This window comes from Asparagus officinalis, chromosome 5 (assembly GCF_001876935.1).
Source record: "Asparagus officinalis chromosome 5, Aspof.V1, whole genome shotgun sequence".
Classification (NCBI taxonomy): Eukaryota; Viridiplantae; Streptophyta; class Magnoliopsida; order Asparagales; family Asparagaceae; genus Asparagus; species Asparagus officinalis.
The window spans coordinates 127,895,888-127,915,541 of NC_033798.1; the positions used below are offsets into that span (position 1 = coordinate 127,895,888).

At 43.2% G+C, this 19,654-nt stretch overlaps 2 protein-coding genes across 5 annotated transcripts in view; both read left to right on the forward strand.

Annotated features, from left to right (window-relative positions):
• On the forward strand, positions 1-4,256 carry LOC109842590 (cytochrome b561, DM13 and DOMON domain-containing protein At5g54830). The gene is made up of 2 exons (XM_020411446.1): positions 1-9; positions 1,079-4,256. The coding sequence occupies exons 1-2, from the start codon at positions 1-3 to the stop codon at positions 3,698-3,700; spliced, it is 2,631 nt and encodes an 876-aa protein (XP_020267035.1). The 3' UTR covers positions 3,701-4,256.
• LOC109841246 (probable WRKY transcription factor 4) overlaps positions 3,980-19,654 on the forward strand; it is a 24,128-nt gene continuing 8,453 nt past the window's right edge. For 3 of the 4 annotated variants that reach the window (XM_020410150.1, XM_020410151.1, XM_020410152.1), the window contains exon 1: positions 11,139-11,183. In XM_020410150.1, the coding sequence (XP_020265739.1) occupies positions 11,163-11,183 (21 nt within the window). In that variant the 5' untranslated portion in view covers positions 11,139-11,162. Of the gene's footprint in view, positions 4,080-11,138; positions 11,184-19,654 lie in introns of those variants that run through there. The other variant, XM_020410153.1, reaches the window with a different exon arrangement.

Consider the following 19,654-nt stretch of genomic DNA (forward strand, 5'->3'; position numbering starts at 1 on the left):
ATGACGTGGGTATTCCAACTCCCAATCACGGTCAAAAACGAGCCGCGCTGCTCTCTACACAACTTTTTTCGGTGAGTGCTCTCTACGCAACTTTAATTCGGTCGAATCGAAACGGGTCAAGCTCAAACAAGTTGGGCTCGCTTACTTTTAGGGGGTGTTTGGTTGTATTGTTTTTGAGAAATGTTTTCTCAAAAGTACTGACGCATGACATTTATATAATTAAGAGTTTTCTATACATTTTTATAAACTGTGTTTGGCTCCAAAAAAATTTACAGAAATGTTTTCTGTAAAGTGCCCAAAAGTACCAAATTTTATGGAAATTGATTTCCTTCTAAAATGGTAGAAAATCTCTTGGAAATCTGACGCATTCATTATTTAAATAATAAAACTCATTAACTCTTTTCTACAAAGTTCTCACTTTTCTATAAAGTTGGTAGTGTTTGGTTACATTTCTATAAATTATAGGAAATGTTGCTATTTTCCCAAAAGTTATTTCTCATTTTCTTGTTTTGAACCAAACAAGCACAATACAAAAAATAAGAAAACTTGTACTTTTTAACATCTCAAAAATTTTCTTATAATTTTTTTAAGAAATACAAGAAAATCAAATTTGGGATAGAAAACATTTCCTATAATTTATAGAAATGTAACCAAACACCCCTTTAATTAAAGTTATATAGCCTCCGGAAATACAAAACGGGCCAAAACTCGAACATGACCCGTTGCAATCGATCACGACGAGAGAAGAGAACCCAGCAGCAACCGCCGTCCCCTGCACAGTGAAGGATTACGGAAACCTCCTCTCCTCCTCCTTCTCTAGAGAGAGAAACTAGAGAGAGAAAGCATCAAGCTTCATGCTCCCAACAAACCTCGAACGCCACCAAACGAATACTTTTTCTCCCCCCTAAAAAAGAGGAAACCCCCCAAGAATCCGACCCGATCGATCGCCTGGCGCACTCGTTGCTCGCCAGCGCCCTCCTCTCCTCCTCGCGGTGACGCTGCCTCCTCCGCCGGCGCGAGGGCTTGCGACTAGGGCCAACCGCCCTGTCCGGGGTCGGAGTCGAGATCTTCCTCACAGGTTCCGCACCAGCTTCGCGAGGCACCGTCCAAAATCACAGCGGCTGCTCCCTTCTCGTCGCAACTGGTTCGACATGCTGCCCCGGATCGCGCGACGCGGTCTGTCTGGTGGGGCGCCGACGGCGACGACTTCGCCAACCTCAGCCGCGGCTACCCGAGTCTCTTCGCGCCCCCCGCTCCCGGGTCGCTGGGCAGGCCGGCTACCGCAACGAAACCCATAAGCCGTCCCTCCTTGCCTAACCTCACCTCCGACCGGATCAGGGTCCCTTGGGGCTTTGGGACCAGTCCATCCGCTTCAGATTTCGGCCACGTGGTTTTGCCAACCCTAGGTGCCGGAAGTTCAGATCCCGGCCTCTCCCCCGCCCCGTCGCCGAGTTCTGTGCCGGGAGACGCCCGATCGAAGAAGCCGGTTCATCGGGCGCCGACAATGATGGAGAATTGCCGCACGATCTCACCGAAGTTTCGTCTCAGATGGAGTCTAGGCTCGGATTCGATCTCGATTGGGCTTGAAGCTGCTGTTGAATCTCAGTATTATATGGCTTTTGGGTGGGCGGATCCGAAGCTGCCGTCGGTTTCGATGATCGGAGCGGATGTCACTGTTGCTGGATTCACCGAAGAAGCTATTCCATTTGCTGAGGATTATTACATTACTAATTATAGTGAGTGTCTATTGAACAAAGATGGAAATGTGGAAGGGGTCTGTCCTGATAGAACCTATCAAGGATTGGATGCTAACGGATTGGTGAATAATTCCAGATTGGTTTATGGTCTCCGGAGAGATGGGGTTTCGTTCGTTCGATTTGATCGCCTGTTGAATTCAACCGATAACAAATATGATATCTATGTTGATAGAACAGCAAATATGACCGTGATTTGGGCGATGGGGCTTATTCGTCCGCCGGATGCTCTAAGGCCTTACTACTTGCCGCAGAATCATGGAGGTCCAAAGTTTAGTTCTTTTGGGTACTTCGCTTTCAATGTATCTGAAGTGTTTGATGACTGTCTTGGTCCGTTGGATTCGGAATACAAAGAGGATCGGGGGCTAATCGTTAGTGATGGTAAGACGCCGGTCGTCGTGACTTCAGGACCAGCTTTGCACTACCCAAACCCTCCAAACCCGTCTAAAGTTCTGTATATAAACAAAAAGGAGGCGCCTTTGCTTAGAGTTGAGAGGGGAGTTCCTGTCACTTTCTCTATTCAAGCTGGCCATGACATTGCTTTCTATATTACATCCGATCCAATTGGAGGAAATGCGACTTCTCGAAATTCATCAGAGATTGTTTATGCTGGTGGGTCACATGCTCATGGTGTTCAGGCGAGCCCGATGGACTTGGTTTGGTCACCAGATAGAAATACACCAGATCAAGTTTACTATCACTCTGTGTTTGAGCAGAAGATGGGTTGGAAAATTGATGTGGTTGATGGCGGTCTTTCTGATATGTATAATAACAGTGTTTATTTGGATGATCAACAGGTTTCGCTGTTCTGGACTTTGTCTCCAGACTCAAATTCTATTTCTGTTGCTGCTCGAGGTGAGAAGAAGAGTGGGTATGTAGCAATTGGGTTCGGTGGTGAAATGGTCAATAGTTTTGCTTATGTGGGTTGGGTTGATAGTAATGGAGTAGGGAGGGTGAGTACTTATTGGATCGATGGAAGGGATGCAATGAGTGTGCATCCAACAAAAGAGAATCTAACTTATGTCAGATGTAAGTCGGAGAATGGGATAATTACATTTGAGTTCACTCGCCCTTTGAACCCTAGTTGTAATGGAAGGGTGGAATGTAAGAATATTATTGATTCTACAACTCCTATGAAGGTTGTTTGGGCAATGGGAGCAAAGTGGTCAGATGAAAATTTGAGCGAAAGAAATATGCATTCAGTTACTAGCAGTAAGCCTGTTCGAGTTCTTTGGCTTCGAGGATCTGCAGAGGCTGACCAGGACCTGAGGCCAGTTCTTGCAGTTCATGGATTTATGATGTTTGTGGCTTGGGGAATCTTGCTTCCTGGGGGAATTATGGCAGCAAGGTATTTGAAGCATGTGAAAGGTGATGGTTGGTACCAAATTCATGTTTATTTGCAGTATTCTGGAATTTCTATAGTATTGCTCGGCGTTCTCTTTGCTGCCGCTGAGCTCAGAGGCTTTTTTGTTACTTCTGTTCATGTCAAATTTGGTTTGGCTGCTATTATATTGGCTTGTGTGCAACCAGTGAATGCGTATTTGAGGCCTAAAAAGCCGGTTAATGGGGAGGTTGCTTCTACAAGGAGGATACTTTGGGAGTATTTTCATGTTATCACTGGAAGGAGTGCTATAATAGTTGGAATTGTAGCTCTTTTTACTGGAATGAAACATTTGGGACACAGATACGGTAGTGAGAATGTTGACGGGCTTACTTGGGCCTTAATATTATGGGTTTTGTTTGGCTTGCTTTTGGCTATGTACTTGGAGTACTTGGAGTGGAAGCAAAGGAGGAGAGATGGGAATTCTTTCAGAGGCAATTGGGTGCTGGGGAATGGTGAGGAGGATGACTCTGTCGATCTATTGCATCCAAACAGAACAGTTATTGATTCAGAGTCAAATTCAAATGGAAGGATGGAAGTCCAGCTTGAACCTCTGAACAGATGAGAAACATCTTATTAATACATCTTGGTAACATCTCATTATGTGCTTCACAGTGGTGGCTATTCCGATTTATAGAGGGGAATTGGACCGATACTTGTCTGATTTGATGAGCACATATTTGTTGTACGAGGTATTTTTTTCCTCGTCACATGGTGCACCTAGAAAATGATTCGTATAGTTATCAGGCCCATTGGTAGACGCACCTGATACATTGTTTGTATACATGTACAATTTTGGCATACTGAGGATATCAACATTTATTTGTTGTGAGTTCGCTGCTCGTCTCAGCTCTTATTAGCTTTTGCGTTACGAGGACTGAATTTCTGTGTTTGGTGATGATGGTTTTCATGCACAGCATTATTTTCTTCAACACGGAGGAAAGGTATTTCTTTTATCTGCTTTGTGGAACCTTTATGTGTCTGCCTGTGATGTTAAATTGGGCATTTTATTTATTTATTTTTACCAGAAAGTTTGTTTTTCTCCTAAATGTTACATGTTTGTATTGTCTGAATGCTATTGTTTTTGCTTGTTAAACATTCAAGCATTATGCTTCTAAGGACATCTGGTAGCGTCTAATCCATACCCAAACCCGCCGGATACTCGGATAAACCCTTACACTGTTAGGTAATGGTTTGTCTAAGGGCACGTAGAGGAGAAACTGTCAAAAGGGGATGATACCAAGGGTCTTTTCGACAAGTTGCTACATTCAAGAAGCAAAATTTACATATGTTGGTGTTTAGTGCCTATTTTTGGCTGTCTATAGTAAATCAATGGGGAGATTTATTTAGTTGTCCACCTGAACTCTATTTTCAGTATTTTGATGATTCCTTGCGTACATTATGAAAAGAGGCATTAGCTGGCACTTCATTTAAGGATTATAAGGGGGAGAAGGCGGAGCGTTCAAGTGAGTTCGGATTATCTGAAATTCAATATCTGAATATGGACTATGCATAATCAATCTGAAGTTCAATATCTGAATATGGACTATGCATAATCAATGTTGTTTCATAGAATACAACACAGACATGAGACTGTGATGTTTTCTTAAGATCTAACTTATTAGGTTATATACAGTTGGAGGCTTCACTTGTACGTAAAGTAAGCGAGAGACGCGGTTTGACTTTGTTATTTTCAAACCTTTTCTTTACATCTGATGGAAGTTTCTCAGGAAGGAGTCTTGAACACTTTTCAACCATTTGATTCCTTCAAGATCCATGCTGATGAAGCTGCATTGATGTTGACGAGCACATTATGTGCACTATGAGTAATTACGTTCTTGTACAGGTATGATGTAATTAGACTGGTGACCTTGGGACTCCATGTATCTACACAAGTAAACTTGAGATAATTAACAAAGGTTACTGGCTATACTAGTGTCTGGATTTAGGTTCATAAGAATGGAACTTTAGTCGGTACTCTTTGCTATAACTTTAACCCCAATCCGAATCCGAACCCTAACCCTAACCAAAAAATTCTAACCTTAATACTAACACGATCCAACATCCAATGAGACCATGTCAGCAGAAACAAACGGCGTTAACCTGCCATTGGATTCTAGGGTCACATGTGTAATTACTAATGCTAATCTGAGGACCACTAATATTTTCTAGAAATTTCGCAGTACTTTTTTTTTTCAGGGATAAGCTCACTCATCTAGAACTATGGGGACTGAAATCAGTTATTTCCTTTTGAGTTCAAGGATTTACTTGATTTGCACAAAGATCAGGCAGGCATTTCTTGCATATGCTTCTTCCATCAAGGATTCAACTTCGATAACGATGCACATAGTAAATGATTCTTTTTTATATAACGAGAACAAAAACAAAAGCCTTTGTCCCATAATTTTTTAGTTCGACTACATGAATCATATTATTTTATTAAGAAATGATCCTTTCTATGAAGGCAAGAGGTTTGTGTTTTCGCCAAAAGTTGGTTTTGCTATAGAATTCATTATATCTTCAATCGATTACAATAAATTCAAAAGAGATAGTCTTTTATAAGACTTCTTTTACACAGCAAAATGAAAATTGCAACTCTTGAGAAAATAACATAAAAATCGTCTTTCGATTCTTGTTTTGTGGGACTTTGCCTGTGCCGGGAGTGCTTTGACTCGTGGACTGCCGAATCACAGATCGTGAAGGGGGCCTTAATGATTCTTCCTTCGTTTATCGAAGTGAGAATTTGAAACGAAGATCTTATCAAAGTAAGATGATCGTTCTTCTTAAGATCAAGTCAAAGCTCGAATCTCAAGGAATCACACCAAGAACTCAAATCTGCTCTCTCTCTGCTCTGGATTGCTCTATCAAGTGCTCGATCGGGTGCTCTCTAATCAGCCCCCTTTTGTAACCTTTGTCCCACTACCTAAATACCATCCTTTTATGATGTTAGTGGGTCTCCTTTCAGTTTGTAACCATCTCCCCACGTTTATGAATGATCTCAAGTAATTATGAAGCTAAAAAACCGTCAAAAAACGTGTTGTAACCAACTCTATGGCCGAGACAGTGAAGTCTGTCTCGCACTTCCGAGACAGTTTGTACTATCTCGGGTATTTTGGTTCTAACTCCCTCGTCTGATGTCGGAATGAGATGATCCAAGATGCGTTGGAAAGCTGACGAAGAGATCTACAACTTTTGTCTTTTGACCTTCTTCAGATTTGGTGCGAGACAGTCATAACTGTCTCGCATTCCGAGACAGTGAAGTCTGTCTCGCACTTCTGAGACAGTTTGTGTTGTCTCGGGTATTTTAGCTTTAACTCCCTCGTCCGATCTCGAAATGAGATGATCCAAGATGCGTTGGAAAGATGACGAAGAGATCTATAACTTTTGTCTTTTGACCTTCTTCAGATTTGGTGCGAGACAGTCATGACTGTCTCGCATTCCGAGACAGTGAATTCTGTCTCGCACTTCTGAGATAGTTTGTGTTATCTCGGGTATTTTAGCTCTAACTCCCTCGTCCGATCTCGGAATGAGATAATCCAAGATGCGTTGGAAAGCTGACGAAGAGATCTACAACTTTTGTCTTTTGACCTTCTTCAGATTTGGTGTGAGATAGTCATGACTATCTCGCATTCCGAGACAGTGAAGTCTGTCTCGTACTTCTGAGACAGTTTGTGTTATCTCGGGTATTTTAGCTCTAACTCCCTCGTCCGATCTCGGAATGAGATAATCCAAGATGCGTTGGAAAGCTGACGAAGAGATCTACAACTTTTGTCTTTTGACCTTCTTCAGATTTGGTGCGAGACAGTGAAGTCTGTCTCGCATTCCGAGACAGTGAAGTCTGTCTCGCACTTCCGAGACAGTTTGTGTTGTCTCGGGTATTCCGAGACAGTGAAGTCTGTCTCGCACTTCCGAGACAGTTTGTGTTGTCTCGGGTATTTTGGCTCTAACTTCCTCGTCCGATCTCGGAATGAGATGATCCAAGATGCGTTGGAAAGCTGATGAAGAGATCTACAACTTTTGTCTTTTGACCTCCCTCGTCCGATCTCGGAATGAGATGATCTAAGATGCGTTGGAAAGCTGATGAAGAGATCTACAACTTTTGTCTTTTGACCTTCTTCACATTTGGTGCGAGACAGTCATGACTGTCTCGCATTCCGAGACAGTGAAGTCTGTCTCGCACTTCCGAGACAGTTTGTGTTGTCTCGGGTATTTTGGCTCTAACTCCCTCGTTCGATCTCGGAATGAGATGATCCAAGATGCGTTGGAAAGCTGATGAAGAGATCTACAACTTTCCATAGGCAAAACACTCATAGAGTAGATGAGACACACATGGTACTTCACCCTTTTGTGGATAAAGCACAACTCCTGGTTGAGTTGTTCCTTTATCGTTTAGCATGTTTCACAGACTCGTACGCTTCGCCGACTTATTTCGTGTGCTTTTTAGCTTCTCTATAATATCAGATGATCTCCTTTGACTCAGATAATCCTCCTTGACTCGGATAGTAACATTCATCGTTTTTTTTATCTCAAGCTATATGCGAGAACCTATAGGTAATTTTTTATGCCTACAGTTTGCTTGCAAGAAACAGTAGCTTTGGGGAATCAAGACCTGTGGTTCTGATTCTCCCTGGTGAATATGGTTGCCTCTACATGCGCTGCGAGTTTCTCGAAAGTACTTTCATCCAACCAGGATTTTGAGGTATCTTTGATATGAACTTCATCTATGCTCAACATTTATTTATGTTGGGAGCAAGGGAACGCCCACATTGTTGCGGAAGCTAAATCAATCCCGAGAGAAAACAACCCTAGCTTAAGTTTACGCCAAACTCAAACCAACCAATGCAAGCTATAACGAATACATAGATAAAACAATAAGTAAATGAGACGACAGATTTACATGGTTCGGTAAACTTGCCTACGTTCATGGGAGCCACACAAATAATTTCTTATTTAACCACAAGAAATTACAAACTTGCAAAGAGAAGATCTCAAATGAAATATATATTACTGCAGAATTGCTACAGTACCAAGTGTGATTTATTCAATTAATAAATCACCGCTCAATCTCACTGAGAATCACCTTTAAGGCTTCTCAATAAATGCCGCAAGTCTGAGGAAAATAGCCGCTGCACACGAGGAGAGAATTTCCAACTCTTTGTAAATCACGATTTGCAAGAGCGTCTGGCTCAGCCAGAATCGCGGAACCAAGGTTTTCCCTGTTTGCTAGGAAGAACCTTTGTGTAGGAAAACCTAGGGCGAGCTCCAGCTGACTCCAACTGCTGCCACTCCACGCAGAGCAGGAGGCAGAGCGTCGATCTACCATTACGGGCCATCACGAGCAGCGAGCTCTTGTCACATCAGCGTGCAGCCTTGCTCGCAGGGCGAGGCGTCCGACGGCAGGTTGGGAAGCCAGCCTCGGCGCCGCAGACGAGCTCGCACACAAGGGCACTCGCAGGCGAGCCTTGCTGGCGAGCAGGTTCTCCTCTCCCGTAGGCAGCGCCAGGCGCGAGCTTCCTCGCCACTCGCACGCGCACGCAGCGCTCACCAAGGCAACGCGAGGCGAGCCCCTTTGCTTCAGGCGAGCTTCTCCTCCTCCCGCAGGCGAGCTTCCTCGCCCTCGACGCACGCAGGTCCGTTCTTCTTCAATTTATCTATCTGTTGTGATTTCAGAGCTGTGGAAATTGTAGTTGCTCATATGGTCTTGTGCATCTTGGATGTTCTATCGAAAACTGTCATCCGTTTCTTGCTGTTACTCCATAGAATTTCCATGCAAGAGTGTTGTTTTTCTCGCTAGTTGCTTTTATTGCAAAAATAACATTATAGGCACTTAAAAAATCTCAAGTGGGGTCCCCTGCACTGTAGCAGGTGAGGGGTGTGGCTGAGAGTGTGGCTAAGGGTGTGCCTGTAGTGCCACTCTTATTGCAAAGCTTATGGATTTTCATGTGAGAATTTTTTTCCCCCGAACAAAGATAAACTGAGAAATTAGAAATCCTTGCCACATAAACTTTGAATTTGCTTCATCTTGCCAATAAAGTGATTTTTGCATAAACTTGAGTGATTACGCCAAAGTTCTCTTTAATAGAGTTAATGACGTCTCTTAATATATGTGACGAAATAAATTATATCATTAATTATTTATTATTGCTGTCAAAACCAAACAAAGTTTAGCGTAACCATTTGTTTTTAGGGAAGGTTAGCGTAACCATTCAACCACGTATATAATGTTTGAGCCGCTCAGAAACCAAGGACATAATCAACTCAAGTGATAATAGACAATAACATTAATTATTGAGAACAAAAGGGTTGAAGTTTTATATTGTCTTTTGTCTTTTGTCTTTTGTCTTAAAAGGTTCATCGGTTAAAGTGATTCTATTGCCATTACGAGGAGTATTCATTAATTGTTTTCTTTTTTTTTTAATATACTTTGCAACGGAGAAGGACGAGCACGAGAGTAGCCTGAGGCCCTGAGGTGGTGCTCAAGTTAGCATGAGATTCTTAGTAACTTTAAAAATTCTCTTGAGTAGTATTTTATAATCTTGGAGACTTGGACATCTGAAAATCTATCTAATTGGAAATAAATAAATAAATAAATAAATAAAAGCCTCCACGTCTTATATTACTTAGGATAATAAGATGAAGTCTGTTACTTTGTATTGACTTCAAGACAAACTAATAACGAAATTTCCGTTTATATTCGTTGTATATGAAAGTAGCACTAAAATATTAGTTCAACAACGGACGCTGCTCGAAGAATAATGAGCTTCACTGACATTAACTTATTTCTCTTAAAATATAAACCGTAAACCAATGTACAATGGAACTAATCGAGAGATATTGAATGTGTACCAAAAGGACTCTAGGAGTCTGTTTGGTTCGTTTTCATAAAATAATGGAAATAAATTTTAAGGCAAATAACCATTTTCAAAAAAAAAAAAAAAAAGGATCTCAAAGGAATCCATCACTTATGTTTGATATGGAATGATGAAGTGAAAATAGGAAAGCATATCCAAAACTCATGTTTGTTTCATTGCCAAATAATTTAGGGAGTTGTGAGAGTAAATAATGAGTTATCAGATTTCTAGCCTATTTTCGAGCTTAAAAAAAGGATTTGGGCTTTCTAAAGTAGACTGCCATGTCGGCTTTTAAGAAAGATATTTAAAAAAAAAAGTTAAACCAAATGACAGTTTTGAAAATTTATAATAAACAGTTAAGCCAAATGGCAGTTTCTAAAGTAGACTGCCATGTCAACTTTTTATTTTAAAACTGAATGATTCATAAAAATTTGACCGAACCAAACAGCCCCGGGATCCATCCGAACACTTCAAAGTTTAATGATCCATCGATTAACGCATGTAATTTAATGAAAAATGATTTAAGGACCCAAAATATGAGACCAATGGAGGGGACAGGTGAGGTGTCCCCTCCCTATTGCATAATGAGTTGGCACAGCCAACTCATTATGCAATAGGAAAGGGACACCTCACCTGTCCCCTCCATTGGTCCCATATTTTGGGTCCCCGTAGTTACACTCAATACAAAATTACTATGCCAGAAATAAAAAAAATAGAGGCCGTGCTTTGGCCCCGAAGTAAACCGACCTCCTTTACTTTTCATCTAACGACGATTTAACGCCGTCAACTCTTTCTCTACCCCCCTTCTTCGGTCAATTTCAGTCAAACGACACAGGGACCAATCCCAAAACAAGTTCCCTCCGCCCTCTCTTTCTCTCAACCCCTCCGCTCTCCGGTACGAAACCCGATAGCCCGAAACCCGCAACTGATGTCGGACCCGGTGAAAGAGGAGGAGAAGCAGGAGCAGCTGCTTCTGCTCCTCGCCGGTGAGTGTCATCCGCCGCGAAAACCTAAGCGCTGCGAACCTTCTCGTCGTCTCACCGAAAATAGGACGTCTCTCTCAGCTGATGGCGGGGTGATGGGCGTCGCTGGCGGCGAGCCCGCGCGGAGCCGTCCGATTTGGTGACCTGCTGGTGGGTGGGCTGCGTGCCGTGCTTCTTGGCGCCGGCGGGGATCATGGAGACTGCGGCGTTTGCGGTTAGTAATGAACCCTAAATTTGTTTTTAACTTTTTTGGGTGCAGGATTTGGGTGAAATTAGTTTGGATGAAACCGTTAAATTGTTTGTTTAATTGTGCGTTTTTGTTGGTTATTTTGAGATAATTGCTTCTCGATGCTTATAAAAGAATGTCCTTTTTGAGTTCACTTGGAACAGTACAGATTCTCCTTTCCTTTCCTTTCCTTTCTCTTTGTAAATGAATGTTTGGCAGCAAAAACGAAGCCTTTTTTTTTACCCCATCTGTTAAAGCTATTAGTTTCATTGGTAGAATTCTGGGTCTGTATTTCTTACTGAATTTGGATAAGTTTTTTGCTTGGTCATTTGATATCCTATCATTTTCTGAAAATTACATGTAGCGTTGCAGTAGGGAGAATGATTGTTACAGCTTCTTCAGTTCTCTTTTCTGTCTTTTCTTAGGTGATAACTGTTGAAGGTTTAATTTTTGGTTATTTCTAGAATGATATGGATAGGATTAGTGTTGAAAAATCATAAAAAAAAGAGACAAACCACGCGATAAATTTGGTTGAGTTCATGATAAAGGATTCAAGCTCATTGAGATTATGGAATCTGGATATTGCCTTGTGTAGACATTGTTGATGAAAAAGGGTTCATGACCGAGAATTGATGGCTTGTGATTTGTGGTGAGGGCTTTGATGACTCTTTATCTCCATAGGCAAATCCGAAATCTCTAGAAAGGTTCTGGTTCTCAGAAACCTTAACGACCCCAGCATCTCACAACAACACGATACTCACCCATTAAAGAAGGAAAAAAAAGGAAGAAGAGACCAGTTCAATTAATTTTGGAATTTTGGTACTCTGATCTGTATAGTTGCTGCCAATATTACCATACGGATTATTTTCTGGCTCTTGGCTATGCTTATATTACATGAAAGGGGGAGTTAGATTATAGAAGGCTTGCAGCCCAGCTAATTATGATGGGATTGCTTGAGTTTTTAGTCTATATCCTGTGTTATGCCTGTTGGGGATTCGAAACAGTCAAATCGAACCATTATCCTTCCGGACCTTGTTACAAAGTTGAGCAAGAAAGAAATTCACCATAAATAAAGATCAAAACTTGCAGGAATAGTAAAAGAGACGAACACACAGATTTAACGAGGATCGGCAACGTGAAGGAATTACAGGAAAATCAGCATCAGCAGCAGCATCAGGCAAAACAGGCGTCGGTCGACCGGTCCGGTCGACCGGATTCGTGCACAAGGAGGTCGGTCGACCGGCCCGGTCGACCGACGGCTCTCTGGATTCTTTCGGGGTTCTGCTGGAGGTGGTCGGTCGACCGGGTCGGTCGACCGGAATTGATCGCGGTCGACCGACCCGGTCGACCGACGAAGCGGGTTTCAGTTGGTTCAGGTTTCCAGACCCGTTTCGCTTGGGAGTTGTATAAATACCCTAAACTCGTTTTTAGGGTTAGAGTTTGGGCGATTTTGAGCTGAGCAAAGGGAGATTTGAGGGCTTCTATTGTTGGAGTCTATTTGAGAGATCTTTTGGTCTTATTTGAGGGTTTTGGGTAAGATTTGTAACCCTAACTTGTACTCCCCTTTGATTTGAATAGTAAAGCTTCCCTCTCCTTGCCCCGTGGACGTAGGCATATTGCCGAACCACGTATATCTTGTGTTTGTGCTGTGATTGGTTGGCTTGCATTGGTTTGTGGTCTACTATTGTCTTGTGTGTGCCTTCGATTTGTCAATTTAGCTTCTTTATTTTTTGAGGTAAAAATAAAGCAAAGCACCAATGTATATTAAACTTCGAAACATACAAAGCAATCGATAGGAGAACAAAATTTCTAAGCCTATAGAAGACCTTACGTCAAGAAGAGTTCTGTGAGGGTGAGGAAAGTAGATAGTCGCCACTCATCACAAGCACAATACAACCTAATTGACAATCCACTAAATAGAAAACCACGTAGAAATTAGACTTCTCCTGCAGCCCCTGGGCAACAAAAGAAGGTATTAATTACAAACAAATTACAGAGATCAAGATGATAATAATAATAATAGAAGCTAACTTAAGTACTCGGTATCATCGGACTACTATACGCCATCCTCGAGCCACTAGCTTGCCTCTCCCTCCTCATTTCCATCAATCCTCTTCTAGGGGAGTGGAAAGTGAGGATCATCCAAAAGAAAATTTAGCTTCACTAATGTTTATTTAATAGAGAGGCACGTCCAGAGATGAAGAGAATGAAGAATATAAGCAACAAGGTCATCTGTTGTGAAGTTCTTCTTGTTGAAAACTTCGGCATTTCTTTATATCCAAAAACAATAAAAAATGTACAAGGAGGTAACCTCGGCATTGGTGAACTATGAGCTGAGGAAGAATGATGGTGAGCCCTCTGAGAAGGCATCGGGTGATGCATTAGCAGTTCGTGGCCGTAGTCCAAATCGTCAAAAGTTCAACCGCTCAAAATCAAAGAATAGGGGTGGCCATAAAAGTGTTGGTAGAAATCAATGTGCCTTTTGCAAAGAAGAGGGACATTGGAAGAATGAGTGCCCAAAGTTGAAGGATAGAGCCGGGAAGCAAAAGGGGAAAGCTGTACAAGCTTCAGAGGTTAATGTTGCTAAGGTTGTTGGCGACATTTCAGATTCAGATTCTTCCGGTTATTCTTGTCCCGTACTGCCGTCAGTTTGTTATGCCGACTCTTCGGAGTGGATGCTTGATTCGGGAGCCACATTTCACATTTGCCCCAAGAGGGATTGGTTTACCAACTTTGAGGAGTTGAAGAGAGGAGACGTGGTGCTCATGGGGAACGATCACGTTTGTCCTATTAGTGGGATTGGCTCAGTCAGAATCAGAATGCATGATGGGGTGACTAGGGAATTGAAAGATGTGAGGTTCGTGCCACAGTTGACGAAGAACCTCATTTCTCTTGGGACTTTGGAGGCATCCGGTTATAGAGTGATCTTAGAAGATGCTAGTTTGAAGGTCATGAAGGGTTCTATGGTGGTGATGCGAGGTGTCAGGGAAAACAACTTATACTACTTGAAGGGCAAGACAGTTACAGGGGGTCTGGCAGCTTCTATTACCACAGAGGAGGACACTACCACACTATGGCACATGAGGCTTGGACACACAGGTGAAAAGTCCCTTCAGTCATTGGCAAAACAGGGGCTATTGAAAGGTGCAAAGACCTGCAAGATGGATATGTGTGAGCATTGCATACTTGGGAAGAAGACTAAAGTGAAGTTTGGCACCGCAATTCACAACACCCAAGGTATATTAGACTACATTCACACAGATGTTTGGGGCCCTTCTAAGCACACATCGCTTGGTGGGGCAAACTATTTCGTCACTTTCATTGATGATTATTCCAGGAGGAATTGGGTATATACCATGAAGCATAAACATGAGGTCCTGGATATATTTGTGGAGTGGAAGAAGAAAGTGGAGCTGCAGACAGGTAGAAAGGTGAAGACTCTTCGTTCAGACAATGGTGGAGAGTATAAGAGTGATCCATTTCTGCAGTTTTGCCGGGATCACGGCATTAGAAGACACTTCACAGTTAGAGAGACACCGCAACAGAATGGGGTGGCAGAGAGGTTGAACCGTACCTTGCTGGAGAAGGTGCGATGTATGATGACGCAGAGTGGATTGGCTAGATCTTTTTGGGCCGAGGCGTTAGTTTATGCGAGCCATCTCATTAACAGGTTGCCGTGCACTGCGATAGAGGGGAAGACTCCTTTGGAGCGTTGGTCTGGTTCTGTGGCTAGTGATTATGAGACTCTTCGGATTTTTGGGTGTCCAGCTTATTTCCATGTTAGTGATGGGAAGTTGAATCCGAGAGCGAGGAAGGCTATCTTTGTGGGATTTAGAGAAGGTGTAAAAGGCTTCAAGTTATGGGATCCACAAGATAAGAAGATGATCATTAGCAGAGATGTCACATTCGATGAGGCATACATGATGAAGCCTCGAGTTCCTCAGCAGGTGGAGGAAGATCAGACAGAGAGGATATCGCAGCAGGTGGAGTATGATGTGACTCCACCCACTCCAGTTAGCACTGTTCCTATTGAGACTCCTACAGAGGTGACACATGAAGGAGATGAGATGACAGTCGGGCATGAGGAGGATACAGTGGATGGTGAGACTCAGGAGCAGGGTCATGCTCAGGGGTCTATTGCAGCAGACAGACCGAGGAGAGAGATTCGTCGGCCAGCTAGATATGATGATGTCATGGTGGCATATGCTTTATCGGTGGAGGTCGTTGATGATTTGATTCCTGCCACATTCAGGGAGGCAGAGTCCAGCCCTGATTCCATTAGGTGGAGGAATGCTATGGAGGAGGAGATGCAATCTCTTCAGAAGAACGACACTTGGAAACTTGCAAAGCTACCGAAGGGTAAGAAAGCTATTGGTTGTAAGTGGGTGTATGCTAAGAAAGGGGGATCTTCTATTGGGGACATTCGATTCAAGGCCAGATTGGTTGCCAAGGGATATGCACAGCTTGAGGGTGTTGATTACAACGAGGTGTTCTCACCCGTTGTGAAGCATTCATCTATTCGGATACTATTGGCATTGGTGGCACAACTGGACTTAGATTTGGTCCAAATGGACGTGAAGACGGCCTTTCTACATGGAGATTTAGATGAGGAGATCTACATGACACAACCAATGGGGTTTAAAGCTGCAGGAAGAGAAGATTTGGTGTGCAAATTGAGAAAATCTCTGTATGGACTGAAGCAATCACCGCGACAGTGGTATAAGAGATTTGATAGCTTTATGATTGGCCGAGGATACACGAGGAGCCCTTATGACCCGTGTGTTTATATGCGCAAGCTACAGGATGGTGAGCATATTTATTTGTTATTGTATGTTGATGATATGCTCATAGCTTCCAGGAACACTTCAGCTATTGGGAAACTGAAAAAGGAGTTGTCATCTGAGTTTGAGATGAAGGATCTGGGAGAGGCTAAGAAGATACTGTGTATGGAGATTGAGCGAGACAGGGTGAAGGGGAGATTGAAGCTTACACAGAAGAGTTACTTGTAGAAGATGCTGAAGAAATTCAGCTTTGAGGGTAATACCAAGGTGGTGAGTACTCCATTAGCTTCCCACTTTAAGCTTTCAGCTTTGATGTCACCAGTTTCAGTAGAGGATAGGGACTACATGTTCAAGATTCCATACGCCAGCGCAGTGGGTAGCTTGATGTATGCTATGGTGTGTACGAGGCCAGATTTGTCACAGGCTGTGAGCATGGTATCTAGGTACATGCACAACCCCGGGAAGGGGCATTGGGAGGCTGTGAAGTGGATTCTACGGTATATTAAGGGTACCGTGGATGTTGGGTTGATATTTGCGAAGAATGATGAGACAGGGCAGGATTGTGTTGGCTACGTGGATTCTGACTATGCTGGAGATCTTGATAAGCGTCGGTCCACTACAGGTTATGTTTTTACATTGGCTAGTGCACCGGTGTGTTGGCGATGCACTCTTCAGTCTACAGTGGCGCTTTCTACTACGGAGGCGGAATATATGGCGGTGACTGAAGCAGTGAAGGAGGCTTTGTGGCTACATGGCTTGTTGGATGATTTGGGGATTGCACAGGAGACCATTCAGGTACATTGTGATAGTATGTCAGCTATCTATTTGGCGAAGAACCAAGTCTACCATGCTCGCACGAAGCACATTGATGTCAGATTTCATTTTGTACGTGACGTATTGGATGATGGTGATGTCACGTTGGAGAAGGTCCACACTAAGGACAATCCTGCTGATATGTTGACCAAAGTCGTACCAGGTGTGAAGTTTGGTCATTGTTTAAGCTTATTGAATATTCTTCGTTGTTGAGGTCGTTGGCGGCCATTTGGATGAACTACGTTCGGCTTGATTCCTTGGGCAAGAGGATACGTAGGCAGTCTTGCAGATGCAGCCGGTTTGAGATTGTTTGGGGGTATCGGCTCAGTTTTGATGGAAACATTCGTCGAGGTGGAGAATTGAAGGAATTACAGGAAAATCAGCATCAGCAGCAGCATCAGGCAAAACAGGCGTCGGTCGACCGGTCCGGTCGACCGGATTCGTGCACAAGGAGGTCGGTCGACCGGCCCGGTCGACCGACGGCTCTCTGGATTCTTTCGGGGTTCTGCTGGAGGTGGTCGGTCGACCGGGTCGGTCGACCGGAATTGATCGCGGTCGACCGACCCGGTCGACCGACGAAGCGGGTTTCAGTTGGTTCAGGTTTCCAGACCCGTTTCGCTTGGGAGTTGTATAAATATCCTAAACTCGTTTTTAGGGTTAGAGGTTGGGTGATTTTGAGCTGAGAAAAGGGAGATTTGAGGGCTTCTATTGTTGGAGTCTATTTGAGAGATCTTTTGGTATTATTTGAGGGTTTTGGGTAAGATTTGTAACCCTAACTTGTACTCCCCTTTGATTTGAATAGTAAAGCTTCCCTCTCCTTGCCCCGTGGACGTAGGCATATTGCCGAACCACGTATATCTTGTGTTTGTGCCGTGGACGTAGGCATATTGCCGAACCACGTATATCTTGTGTTTGTGCTGTGATTGGTTGGCTTGCATTGGTTTGTGGTCTACTATTGTCTTGTGTGTGCCTTCGATTTGTCAATTTAGGGCTTCCGCGGCGCACAACACAACGTGCCTAGTACCTACGTTCTCGGGAGTCACATCACACAATTCTTTGATTAATTGAAGAAGGAATACAAGCACTCAAACTAGAGTTTAATCTATCTGAGATTCTCTCTCTAAAAACTCACTTTCAGATAGTTTCTGATGGTCTAATAAACCCTAAAAATGTTTGGGTATTTATATCAATCTGAATCAAAATAGAATCCAAAACAGTTTAGGAAACTGCCAGCTCGACTCGCAGCCGCCCGCCGAACCAGTCGTGGTCGATCGGATAAACGACAAAATCCAGACTGCGCTTACAGGGTTTTCTCGGTCGACCGGACCTTCTGTCGCGGTCAACCGGAAAAAGTCCAGAGACTTACTTAGCTCCAGGGTCCAGGCGCGGTCGACCGCACCAACCGTCGTGGTCGATCGGAAAAAGTCCAGAGACTTTTTCCTGCCTCATGCACGTTCGCGATCGACCGCCGACCACCGCGATCGATCGTTCTGTAGTTTTTCTGTTTTCTTCGTTTTGCTTCATCTTCCTAATTTTAGTTTCGGCTTTAACTTTGGGTTTATACTTAGACTAACAATCTCTCACTTGGAGACCAAAGCGTCATCAGCAAGTTCACCCGAACTCTTCCTTTTTTCGCAAGTATCTTCTCCTCCCCGAAAAATACTTTCTTCAATCATCAATATCCCGACGATCTCACCGATCCTCCTAGTGTAGCTTCGCCTTCATCTTCTACTCGTGAAGGCCAACTGAAGTTATGCACAACTCTAATTTCTCAATGGTGACTGCCTTCGTCAACATGTCCGTCGGATTTTGACTTCCCAAAATCTTCATTAAGTGTAATTTTTCGTCTTCAATCAGCGAGCGTATGAAATGATATCGTACGTCGATATGCTTCGTTCTGGCATGATATATTGGATTCTTGGCAAGATGTATAGCACTCTGGCTATCACAGTATAGAATTCCTCTCCATTGCTTCAGATCCAACTCTTCCAAACACCCGTTCAACCAAATCATTTCCTTTCTTGCTTCAGTCACCACGACATACTCAGCTTCGGTTGTAGATAGTCACGATCTTCTTTAGACGTGAGACTCGACTCACTGCTGTCGACACTAAGATATAAACATATTCAGTGGTGCTTCGTCTCGTATCATGATCACCGGCGAAATCCGCATCCACGTATCCTTGCAGCACCAACTCCTTCCTCCTGAAACATAGTGGTTTGTTCGTTATCCCTCTCAAGTATCGTAATATCCACTTCACGATCTCCCAATACTGTTTTTCTGGATTGCTTACAAACCTGCTCACAATTCTCACTACATGGACAATGTCCGGTCTCGTGCAAACCATCGCGTGCCTGAGATTCCCAATGGCCGAAGAACATGACATCCTGCTCATATACTCTCTATCTGCATCCGTCTTAGGTGATTGCTCCTCAGATAATTTGAACTGACTTTCAATGGGCATGCTAACAATCTTAGCATTCTGCATATTAAACCTCTGAAGTACATTCTCGATATATTCACATTGGTTCAACCTTAATGTCCCTTCAGCTTCATCCCTACTGATTCGCATCCCTAGAATCTATTTCGCTGCATCCAGACCCTTCATTACAAACTCCTTTGCAAGCTATTTCTTCAAACTGTTTATCTCCTCTAAACACGGTCCTACTACTAACATGTCATTAATATATAATAACAATATAATAAAACTGGACTCGAACCTCTTGAAATAGCAGCAATGATCCGAATTGCATCTTCTGTGGCCATTGCTTCGCATGAAGTTATCAATTTTTTTGTACCACTGTCTCGGAGCCTGTTTCAAACCATATAGCTCTTCTTAAGCTTGCACACAATCTCTCCCTTTTC